Below are 12520 nucleotides of genomic sequence, written 5' to 3' on the forward strand. Positions count from 1 at the left end.
CTGATCACCAAGGAGACTTTAAAATGGAACTCCTTTCAAGATTCCTTCTTAGAAGGCACACATCGGTATGATGCTCATCAAGAAGCTTGATGAATTCAGAGGTATCTTGTTTATCCTGTGTCATCCAGGAAGTCTTCAGTGCTATATATTCTTCAATATTTATGCCGAAAAATAGGCTTCATTCTGCTGAAAAGATTCATTTGCTTGTAGCCACCATTGCACTCCAAAAAGACTGCTTAAAGCAGTGAGGCACTTCTGGGTAAAATTTCTTGCACTTTGAAACACTATAAAATTAGTGCTCAGTCCTTGAAGTTGTAACATTTTTTATTATAAAAATACTCAATAGGAAAAAATATCAGTCCACCAATATGTAAAAAATTCATTTTCTAATGCAACATGAAACCTCCAGTGGCTCCAGTGAATACTTGACATAAGACTTGAAGGAAGTCAGGACACGTATTCCAAACAGGTGAGCCTAATATGGACGCTGCCTTCCTCAGGCTATACTAACCTTTACTGTTGAGGAATGTGATGGAGAAGGATGGGTATCAATTTTGCGGCGTTTTTGTTCTGTTGGGAGGGAAAAAAAACAATAGTCACAATAAGACATATTTCCACTTTTTTCAAACACTTCAAAATATGACCAACTTTTAAGGTCATCAAGTATTATTTGCCCCAGTAAAGTTCCTAGATAACTTGCCAAACAAGGAGACAAGCGCAAATATACGTTACAAAGACCAAATATACGTTACACAGGCAAACAAATATAAAGAAAGGCAAACTTGCCCCTTTCAGGCTCAGTAATATCTGATCGGGGAACAGGTGACTTCAAGGACCCAGAAACTGGAGTTTTTTCTCCTCCTTTTACATTTTCCTTTGATTTCATTTCCTTTGCTATATCTCTTTCTCTGGATGGCTCCTTCTCTCTTTCCTTTTCTTGAGTCGATTTTGATTCTACGTTGGGGACAGTGGTCTTGAATTTCTCATCTTTAGCTTTGTCTTCCTTCTTGAATTTTTCTTTCTCTTTGTCAGACTTAGGTGTTCTTTCCTTCGTCTCTCTTGCTTTTTCATCTTTATTTGGTCGTTCTTCCTTCGGTTTGTCTTTACCATCTTTACCAAGTACCCTGGCCTCTGGAGTAGTAGCTGGAGTCTTTTCTTTTTTCTCTTTTTCTTTCTCTTTCCCTTTTTCTTTGTCATTTTCTTTAACGGTTTTGCTGCTTAAGAATAAAAATGTAAGATTTTAAGAGAAACAGTCATAAAATATATTTCATGTTTTTAATCATTAAGGGTTTCTTACTGACTTGTTCCTACCTGTTAGAGCCACTATTTCCATTGCTTGAATTCCCTTTTGGTGTGGCACTAGAAGCTTTATTAACAGCTTTCACACCACACTGAGATCTCTCCCTTGATTTATCTGAAATAAAGGTAAGATTTTATTTGACAATCCCCTAAATATAAGTAAACTACAATTTCACAGCAAAATGATTAGAGTTTAATTAGAACAAAGGATTGATTTACTCCTTGACAGTTACATACTCCTACCTGGGGAATAAAGAAGTAATTGTAAGGCAGCATTTTACTTGGCATGTGATACAAAACATTTCAGTTTGTTGAAACAAACCATATTATTGATAAATTTCTACAAATAAGCATACCATTCTCCTCAGCACCGCTTTCATCAGATTTAGATGCACTTCCTATGGACGATGAAGAAGACCCACCACCAGGCCCATTTTGTACACTGGCAACTGCATTCCTCGGAGGGGGGTCTTTGTGATGAAACTCATTTTCAGGTATCATGTATGACTTTCTACTTTTCAACTGCCCAGAGTAGCTGAAAGTCGCACAAAGTGTTTAAATATACAAATACAAATCAAAAAGCACAAACATGAGGTTTAAAAGAATAAAATTAGCAAGGTAAATAAAAATTTCAATGTAAATTAATCCTTAAACTAAGATGCCTTTTTTTTCACTATTGAAGATCTGATAACCCAACTGATGATAAAATTATATTTCCTCAAAACCAGTACAGATTATATGACTTGTGAAACTATCATCCAGTATAAACCGGAAGCTGATAATCAGAAGTGACAACTCTCACCAGCCTGTGGGAACATGATCGCATAATCTCCCATAATTTCCTGAAGTAAAGCAGAAAATAAACTTCAACACTGTAAAACAGTTTAAAGTCTTCAGAATCCTTCTGTTATCTAGTCTCATAAATCACATTAAAGTATAATTGCATTACCCCATAGCCAATGCATATAGATCAGGCCTCTTCTCTTTTTCTTCTTGGCAGATTTTATGCACTCTTCTTTCCAAAGCCTGACCCAGATTCAAAACTTTTGGGTACCAAGGAAGTATTTTTGTTAGCACAATCAAGATATTCCTGATGTGAGTATATTCGCCTGTTTCAAGGCAATGTACCGATGCCTACAACAAACATTTTAAGATCCATTATTATAAAAGTGTAAGTATGAAGAGAGAAAAAAACACCTTTGAGAAACACATTTTTTTTTTTACCTTGGTTAGTTTGTAATGCCATTTATGTACAACATGCCGAAAATTTTCATAGTCTAATTGATCAGCTTTATTTCCACCATCGAATCCAGTTGCCCGTAATATAGTAAGGAATCCTGGATAATTTCCACATTCCTAAGAGGCAAAATAGGTTGTTACTTTTTTTTTTAATATATTTTATTGATTTTTTTACAGAGAGGAAGGGATAGGGATAGAGAGTTGGAAACATCGATGAGAGAGAAACATCGATCAGCTGCCTCCTGCACACTCCCTACTGGGGATGTGCCCGCAACCAAGGTACATGCCCTTGACTGGAATCGAACCTGGGACCCTTCAGTCCGCAGGCCGACGCTCTATCCACTGAGCCAAACCGGTGAGGGCTAGGTTGTTACTTTTAAATAAAAATCTGTCCCCCCAAAGTAGCAGAGGCTGAAACGCAAGTAGACTAGATTAATGATTCTACGTGAAAACATGATGTGTATTTGATGATAGGTAGTTTTCACAGAAAGGCTCAGTTTATTCAATGATATTAATTTGGAATAGTATCAGTTTGAAATAGGATAAAAATATATAGCACTTTTAATAATGGATGAATTGTGTTAAAATTTTAAACACTGCTTTACAACTGAATCTTAAACTCAGCTTCCCTTTTAAAACTGAACAACCTAGAGATTTTACTGTGTCATTATATGCGTGGGTAAAATATAAGCATATTAGGCATACCTTTTCATATGTGGCTCTATCACTGTGCCACCTGGTTACAGTCTCTAACATGCAGCAAAGAAATCTCCCATATCGACTAGCTTCATTTTCAGTACAACTTGCAACTGTGTAAATTATATCAGAGAAAACCTACAGGAAAAAATGTTTGAGAAGTAAAAAAACAAACACAAGTAAAAATTAGTTCAAAATATCAAAAGATCTTGTTACAGTAAATCATAATATACCAAACAGGTAAGTTTAGTCAAAATTTATCTTCCCTTTTTACATTCACAATCCCAGAGACCTTTAAAGATTTTAGCTTTGGTGAGGAAACAGCACATTCATAAAGCAACAACAACAACAAAACTTTTATAAAGAAAGCTGATTTACAGTGACAGAAGAAAACAGCTATCACTATTATTACATCATAACTTCTTTGACAAAGACTTAGCCATAGATATGACTGGGGTTAGGGGGACAGTAAGCAGAGGCAAGTCTGATAGAAACCAAAAATAGGCAGATGACATGCTGTAACACATATTACATTTTAAACCACAAAATGCAGTAATTAAGAAAAATGCCAGGTGCAAAAATCTATGAATGTGACCATGCTGAAAAGCATCCCTGATGTTATGTTATATACAAAGTTGTAAGCTTTTCTGTTGTTTTTGAGGGGGTGGAGGTTAAAAATGGAGATGAGTATAGCAAACATATAAACCCAAATGTTGAGTTAATAGATTAACTAGGGGTGCTTTTTATCTATCGGGCATTATTCAAAGTGCTTTTGTGTATAGTGACTCATTTAATACTCATAACAATCTTATGAAGTAGGTACTATCCCATTTTACAATAAGAAAACTGAGGCACAGAGAGGTTAAAAAACTTGCCAAAGATCATGTAGCTAGAAATTAGCAGAGTTAGGATTCAAGTTCAGGCATTTGGCTCTTGAGTTCATGCTTTTAACCACACACACAATACCTATATAGATTATAATGTTTAGCTATCTTTGCATGAGACTTTTTAAAAAAAGTTTGCAATAAAAAGAACTTACTCGATCATAACAAAGAAGTGTGGAAAAATTTGGAGTTTTCTGTTGATGTACCAATTCAACAAAACGGGCACAGTAAACAGCATCAATTGCTGAAAAAATACATCGAGGAAATATACACAGCTGTAGAAATTTTGTGATGGTCTCATTTTTGGTAGATTCTAAAAATAAGGTAAGAATATATTAAGTGGTAAACTTCTTCCTCAAGTGCCTCAAGGCCACTAAACATGACAACATATTAACTTTAGTGTAGAGAATGCTATACAATCACAAACTACTACTTACAGTTAGCAACCAAGGGGTCATGACTAGAATAAGACTTTCATTTTTACTCTATGGACACTTTTCTATCTATAATTTCTCCAGAAATAAGATTTTATACAAGAAGTTAAATGATATCCACCAATTGTAGTTATAAGCTAATTAATTTTATCAGCAAACTAAATCAATTCCTTCAGTGAACATGTGAAGTTGACTCTGCATTAGTGAATAACAAAAGAATGGGATAGTGAACCGAGTTGAAATACAAATATAATACACTTGAACACCTCCAGTTTTAAAGGTCTGTTTTTGTAATTTAGCAGTAGTAGGAACGTAACAATTCCAAGAACATACTTGCTAAAAGCCAGTTGTCCTTTTCCAGTTTCAGTCTCTGTAGAACTCGCTGTACATGTTCCATCTGTTTCTTTTCTTCTTCAAGAAGTTTGTCCTGAAGGGCAGTACAGCGCTCCTTCTCTTTTTTCTTTTTATTTGGAGGCTACAAAGTATAAGTTAGATATTTTTCTAACTACAGGCACATTGTCTCCCTTTCTTTTAATTAAAAATTTCAAAAAGAGATGAATGCTATTTTATATCCATTACTTCAACAGGGGTGTTCAGGAGTCTATTTAGATGTGCTTTCACCTCCATTTAACAAATTTAAGACAAAGTCACCCAGTCTTTGTACACCATCAAAATGGGCTACCTTCCCAACACTGGTACCTTTATTCTGAGGCACAGAGTCATCTTTGACTCTTTTGTCTCCTTCATTCTAATATCACAATACAAGTCGTATGCATTCCCACAACCTCCACCATAGTCTATGCTCTCAGCACTTCACAATGACTTATCTAAAAAGCCACCTGGCTGATCTTCAACCTACTGCTAGTCCTTTCCCCTATCAAATGCATCCCTCATACCATTGTTATAATTTTTCTAAAGTAGCATTTTTATCGTTAAGTCCCTCCTCAGAAATCTAAAATAACCCTCAATTTTATCAAGTCCTCTTTTCTAGTATTCACTACTCTATATACACTGGCCCCATTCAAACTTATCACTGAGCCCACTGGCTACTGTAAAAGTGGTCTCCTTAAACTTTGGACTACTTCATACCTTTGCTGGAGCTCTAGGGTAGCCAATTTGCCTTCATTATTTTCAGACCTAATCTATCTTCAAGGCCTACCCAGCTCAAGACTCACCTCCTCAATAAAGCCTTCTCCTAAAGAGTTCTCCTCTTTGGAACTACTATTGCTCTTGCAATTGGAACCACACTGATCATTTTTAAGTTCATTAACATAGACTTCAGTAGAAAAGCAAACTCAAATACCTTTTGAATGATCAAAACTTCCATATACTTACCAAGCTCTCGGCCCCAACCATTGAGAGGTCACTATTAAACCCACTTAGGACAATATTATATAGCAACAGGATTGTGGCTTTAAGGAACCCGAGCTAACACAATTTCAAAGTATGGGTAATGCTAAATTAATACCATGATGTTATTGTACTTGAGCTACTATAATAAAAACCTACCATTTCCTGATTGTCATCAATTGCTTTCATCTGGACTTTAAGTTTACTGACTTCCCGTTCATAGCTGGTGTGTGGAACTGCAAGGTCATACATTGTCAATGACCAGAATGTGGCATAGAATTGAGGGCTGATGTCATCCCAGACTTTGGAAACATGTAAGGAGACCACTGCTTCATGGACAGGGGCCATCACCATTTCACATGATGTAATATACTTGTGAACTTTATGTTGCTGTTTACTTCCCTTTTCTGATTTTTTAAGTTCGTCATACTTGGACTGGAAATAAAAAGTAAACACACACACACAACACAATTTATAGCATTGACTTTCAGTGTATAAAAACCTATGTTCCCCAAACTGAGCTACCAAGTGAAATAGAGACAGACTCATAGATAAAGAGCAGGAAGACAGCTTAGAGTGTAGTGGTAGAGGGACTGAGCGAGAGAGAGAGAGAGAGAGAGAGAGAGAGAGAGAGAGAGAGAGAGAGAGAGAGAGAGAACGAACTCATGGACCTGGACAACAGTGTGGTGATTGCTGAGTTCAGGAAGGGGGTGGGTAGAAGTGGAAGAGGGCATAGAAGGGATAAATACTGATGGGAAAATAAATTAACTTTTAAATGAAAAAAAATCTATGTTCCCTTTTCAAATATCAGAAGATGATCAATCAAAACTGTTGTAAGAATTCTAGTTTCTTATCAAAAAGACATTTATTTTAAGATAAATCATTCCTGGAAGCTTTTCCAATCTTTAGTCCTGTATGCTCACTAGCAGTTTTTCAGAAGATTCTTATTGAATCTGACCTGTTGAGTAAGTGAATAAGGTATGTATGGCCCCGGTCCATTCCCCCTAATCTGTTCTCTCTTATTGATGCATCATGTATTGGACATGTAGGGTTTCCACTTCTGCATTTGAGATATTCAAGTGAACCAAGTAGAAGGTTATAACACTAGTAAAGAGGCAGGATGGAACTACTATAGCCAACAAGGACAGAATGTTTTATCACTATATGTAGTCCTTATCAGCTGTTACAATTTGTCAATTAAGAAGCTAGATCAGCCCTAGCTGGTATGGCTCAATGGATAGAGTATCGGCATGAGGACAGAAGGGTCTCAGGTTCAATTCCAGTCAAGGGCATATGCCCAGGTTGTGGGCTTGATCCCCAGTAGGGGGCATCCAGGAGGTAGCCAATGATTCTCTCTCATCATTGATGTTTTTCTCTCTCTCTCACCCTCTCTCTTCCTCTCTGAAATCAGTAAAAACATATTTTTTTTAAAAAGTAGAGGAAACTGGATCAACCCTAGCTGGTTTGGCTCAATGAACTGCATCTGAAGGGTCCTGGGTTCAATTCCGGCCAAGGGCATGTACCTTGGTTGCAGGCTCCATCCCCGGCCCTCATCAGAGCTCATGTTGGAGGCAACCAATAGATGTTGCCTCTCTTACATCGATGTTTCTCTCTCTGTGTCTCTCCTCCTCCCTTCTACTCTCTCTAAAAATCAATGTAAAAAAATATCCTAAAAAAAAAAAGAAAAGAAAAATATCCTCAGGTGAAGATTAACAAAAAAAACAACAACAAAAAATAAGCTAGACCAATGCTAAAAAAGGTTATGAGAAAGTCACCATAAGACTACTAAGTAGGTTGACCAACTGTCCAGGTTTGCCCGTAATTTAGGGGTTTCCCAGCATTTAAGACTTTAGTGCTAAAACTGGGAAAGTCCCAGGCAAACCAAGATCAACTGGTCACCCTAATGCCAAACTAATAAGATTTTCTATAAATGGTTATGGTATATTGGAGTTTAAAGTGTGTGGGAACTGACACTAGCTTTTTTGGCCTCGTTGATTTATCCTAAGTAGGAGGAGAAAGGCCATACTCTTAACTGTATGAGAAAAAGAATGTTAGTACAATGGGAAGAATTACATTATTAGTTCACAGTGTACGCCAAATATCAAAAATAAAATAATACCAGGTGGAGCTATTACTATTGTCTCATGTCCCTCAGTCTCTTTAGGATGACAGAGGTCTCACCCAGAAAATTCTGTTTGGGTTAGGCAGCACAAATGAAGATGAACCTGAGAGGAAATCTAAAACTAGCTTCTTCTTCATGTTAGAAAAGCACTTAATCATTCACAGTTGGTGCTAAACATGAAACCCAGAACTAAAAGGTCAGAATTAAAGGTTCTGCATCAGGATAGGCAAAGACGGCAAAGACCCCTTCCTTCCTAAGTGCTGCTTTACCCAGGCTCGCTGGAATTGAAGGCATACCAAGTACTCTTTGTTCCAGAGAGTATCTCAAGCAGGCTATGAGAATAGAACAATTATTCTAGAAGTAGGAAGATTTATCTCATGTTATTCACATTTTACAGAACACGCTGATAACTACTGAGACCACACAGGTGACAAAGTTACAAAGAACATTACTTATGAAAGAGAAGTCCCAATTACATCAGAGACCTGAGAGAATAGTAGCTGAGATAAGAAAGGATTTTAAAATTTTGAGAGCAGGTCCTAATGATGGTAACTAACGAATTCCTATGAGCAGAATGACATCTGCTAAGGTTCTAACAAAACAAGATAAATCCAGGATCAAACTACTGCATAAGGTAACTTAGCTAGCTGGTTTGAGTGAGATCTAGATTAACTGAGGGGAGCCTTTCAGACCCATGTTGCAAGGTAGGCCTCAGCAATTAAAATTCAAATATTAGGTTATAGGTATGAGAGGGTTATATGATAGCCCCAGTCTCCCCAATCCTCTGATCCTGGATCTGTTACTTCTATTGCTGTCACCCCTTATTCCCTAGGCTTGATCAGTTACATTGCATATTTACCTAGGATGAACATTTCCTTGTCTAAAGTCAGTTTAACTCCCTCATCAAGCTCACATCTTTAGTCAAATGGAGCGGCACAATAGTTCTACATCTCAAGTCACCTGGGGAACTAGATCTATGGAATAGAACTGATATCCAGTTATTGCTGTACTTCTAATTATTGGTTTTAAAAAAGCTCTTGCTGGCCTAATAATTTAAGCAGTGTTTGGTTGGCTAAATTATTCTCATGAAAGCCTGCTAGTAGTCAAATTATGGAAGGGACCTAGCAGTCCTCCAATACTCATATTCTCTCATCGAAGGCTCTTCAAGAGAGGCTTTTACTAAAAGAGCAAAAGCAAGGATCCCAGGGAAGGTTGGATATCATCCACTGCAACCAAGGTTGCTGAGGAACTCCCTTTCCAGAGGGTAGCATGTAGGCTCTGTATAGCAACCTCTGTATAGTTGTTTTCTTCCTCAACCCTGAGGAAATATTTTTGTTTAGAGTTTTGTATCCCTTAAATGACAAAGTCATAATATTTTACACAGGCTACAGAAAAGGCAGCTATTGGTATAAGTGACCTGCTCCATTTTCTGACCTGGAAAAGTTCAGCCAACGTCACATAACCATGTGTTTCTGTTTGCTAGGCTTCAATATCGCTGATTAGTGTGTTCTCGGTATAGCACAAGATAGGTTAGAATTCCTGAGATGAAGAAATTCTCCCTGATCTACTGTGGGGTGGAGTGACAACACAAGACATAACTATGCAAAGAGTGTAAGATATTCTGAATTAAGAGATTCTAAAGGACAAGAAAAGGTTAGAAGAGGTCAATGGGGGAGGGTGGTAAAGGGGACATATGTAACACTTTCAACAATAAAGATTTCATTAAAAAATTAATAAATAAGAAGAAAAAGCCTATTCCTTCTCCCTTATTCTCCTATCTCCTCCAGAAAGTACAGCAAAGAATAGCTGCATGCTAATAAAGTGATAATTAAATCAATTAACATTTAGTTAGTTGAAGGAGTTGTGAGACTGTGACAGTTGATATGTAAACACTAAGAGCTAATGGTTGGTTAAATGATCAATTATACACCAAATTTCTCAGTGCCTTTTTTCCATGCCTGTACTACACAGCCTTGTACCCCTACTGGGAACAAAGAAGCTATCCTAGCTTAAGAGACAAGTCTAAGATCTTTCCCCAAATTTGTAAAGGAAGCTTTGTATAGTACAGACTTAAAAACAATAAATAGAAAGGCCAGAATCCAATTCTAACCCAAAATTAAGAATATGCTGAGACTCCAGTCAGAGTGGGAAAGTACCACAGATTCCAAACAGAGGATTGACCATGGCCCTGAGGGAAAAGGAAAAATGAATTCCAATTAGAAAAATTAGAGGTCACTGCTTTGCAGGTAACAGTGGCAGATAGAGTAGAGAGGGCTGCCTCCTCGTCCTAGTCACTACTGGGAGACTCTGCTTCAGAAGGCTCTAGTTTGCTTTTCATGATGTTTTTTGTTTTCAGTTGTTTCACGTAGGTGGAGAGAAAACAACCATAAATACACCTTTCCTAGAAGTTACATAACAGACACTAAGATTTTTTGGGAGTACTTAAGACTTTCTGTCTATATTTCTTTCAAGGCAGTATGCATAATAGCAAGTCAACTATCTGACAGGGATATTGTCATTGAGGAAACAGGACTCTGTATTCAACAGGAGTGCTTCTCGGAATGACATACCACATTCATTAATTTCAGAAACATCTAGTACAGCGGTTCTCAACCTGTGGGTCGCGACCCCTTTGGCAGTCGAACAACCCTTTCACAGGGGTCGCCTAAGACCATCCTGCATAGCAGATATTTACATTACGATTCCTAACAGTAGCAACATTACGGTTATGAAGTAGCAACGAAAATAATTTTATGGTTGGATCACAACATGAGTAACTGTATTTAAAGGGCTAGAAGGTTGAGAACCACTGATCTAGTACTTCTTAAAAAACAAATAGCCCTAACCAGTTTGGCTCAGTGGATAGAGCACCGGCCTGTGGACTGAAGGGTCCCAGATTCGATTCCGGTCAAGGGCATGTATCTTGGTTGCGGGCACATCCCCAGTAGGGAGTGTACAGGAGGTGGCTGATCAATGTTTCTCTCTCATCGATGTTTCTAACTCTCTATCCCTCTCTCTTCCTCTCCATAAAAAATCAATAAAATATATTAAAAAAATAAATAAAAACACAAAACAAACACATATCCAGGTATCATTCAAGTTATTAAATTAGAATTGGGGGCCCTGGCCAGTGTGGCTCAGTTGTTTGGAGCACTGTTCCATACACCAAAAAGCCTGGGGTTCAATTTCCAGTGAGGACACATATTTAGGTTGTGGGTTTAATCCCCTGGCCCTGGTAAGGGTACATGCAGAAGGCAACCACGCAGCAGTGTTTGTTTCTCTCCCTCTCTCTAAAAATCAATGAAAATGTCCTTGGGTGAGGATTAAAACAAAATTAGAACTGGGGGACATGGGACTCAGTTTGTAAGATGCTTTGTTGGTGAGTCTCATCTACACTAATGTTTGAGAGCTATAGTTCTAGAGGCCCATAAGACATCAACCTGGATAACTAGTGGCACAGTAACAGTAAAATTAAAGAACTAATAAGACTTACTTTTAAAGGGGACATTTGCATTATATACTGCTCAGAGATGAGTATTAACAAAAGAGTAACTCTCCAAGAGACAATCTATATCTATGTCAAAGTAAAATGCAATTACAAATGAAACAGTTAAAATTATTTGAAATTGTTCGTAAATTACAGCAATGATATTTATACTTACTGAAATATGGTGTGCATACATTGGCCTAGACAGGAAAAATGCTGCATCATGGGGTGTATGAAATTCATTACAGAGCACATCAATTGAAGGCACTCGCTTTATATAATCTTCTGTGCTTAGATTAGATGCTAAAAACCCACCAAACTGTACCAGGGTATCATGACACTAAATTTAAAAAATAAAACAAAAAAACACAAATGTGCTATCATTTTACAAAAACAAGATAAACATTTTCCAAAATGATTAAGGTGCCATTTAAACAATATTTTGATTAACAAGAATTTAAATTTGACAAATTGAAAGAACTATAAAGACAATCTACAACCATATAACAAAAAAGATGCCAACGTACTGAAAGTATACTAATCTAAGGCTTTAAGATCAACCAGTTCTCAAGTTCCAAGTTACTGTTCATCACTTTTAGTAGCAGAATATATTTACTTAAATCACATACAACAATTTTATGTAGACGAAAGTCAATTCCCTTGTCCTTAAAAGATTAAAACTTCATTTATAAAATATATAATCCTTTTTCCTTGTAATATAGTGATTGTTAAACACATTTTGTAAGCTAACCATAGATTTGGTGCTTAATATTTATATTTTATAAATAAAGATCACATCTACTTTGCTGTGACTGAATTTTCAGAGATTAGGGAAGATATGAGAGCAAACAACTTAGTTATCTACTTAATTGAAAACCTTATACATATTATTACATCTCCTAGAGCCACTGATTAAATATAATTTGCACAGATATAGCCCATTTCCAGAATGTCTACTTTACACTTTACATTAGAGATGTTTCACACTCATATGTGCAAAATTACATTT

General features: G+C 36.9%; 1 protein-coding gene across 2 annotated transcripts in view; it reads right to left on the minus strand.

The window, feature by feature from the left end:
* Positions 1–12520, minus strand: part of THOC2 (THO complex subunit 2) — a gene marked incomplete at both ends in the record, with an annotated part of 134064 nt that overhangs the window by 16389 nt on the left and 105155 nt on the right. For both annotated transcript variants that reach the window (XM_081115184.1, XM_081115183.1), the window contains 11 exons: positions 512–570; positions 787–1217; positions 1312–1414; positions 1656–1834; positions 2249–2433; positions 2524–2655; positions 3244–3372; positions 4274–4431; positions 4886–5027; positions 6062–6337; positions 11687–11851. In XM_081115184.1, coding sequence (XP_080971310.1) covers positions 512–570; positions 787–1217; positions 1312–1414; positions 1656–1834; positions 2249–2433; positions 2524–2655; positions 3244–3372; positions 4274–4431; positions 4886–5027; positions 6062–6337; positions 11687–11851 — 1959 coding nt within the window. The remainder of the gene's footprint in view (positions 1–511; positions 571–786; positions 1218–1311; positions 1415–1655; positions 1835–2248; positions 2434–2523; positions 2656–3243; positions 3373–4273; positions 4432–4885; positions 5028–6061; positions 6338–11686; positions 11852–12520) is intronic.

The sequence above is a fragment of the Myotis nattereri genome (genome assembly GCF_964212035.1).
Source record: "Myotis nattereri genome assembly, chromosome: X".
Classification (NCBI taxonomy): domain Eukaryota; kingdom Metazoa; phylum Chordata; class Mammalia; order Chiroptera; family Vespertilionidae; genus Myotis; species Myotis nattereri.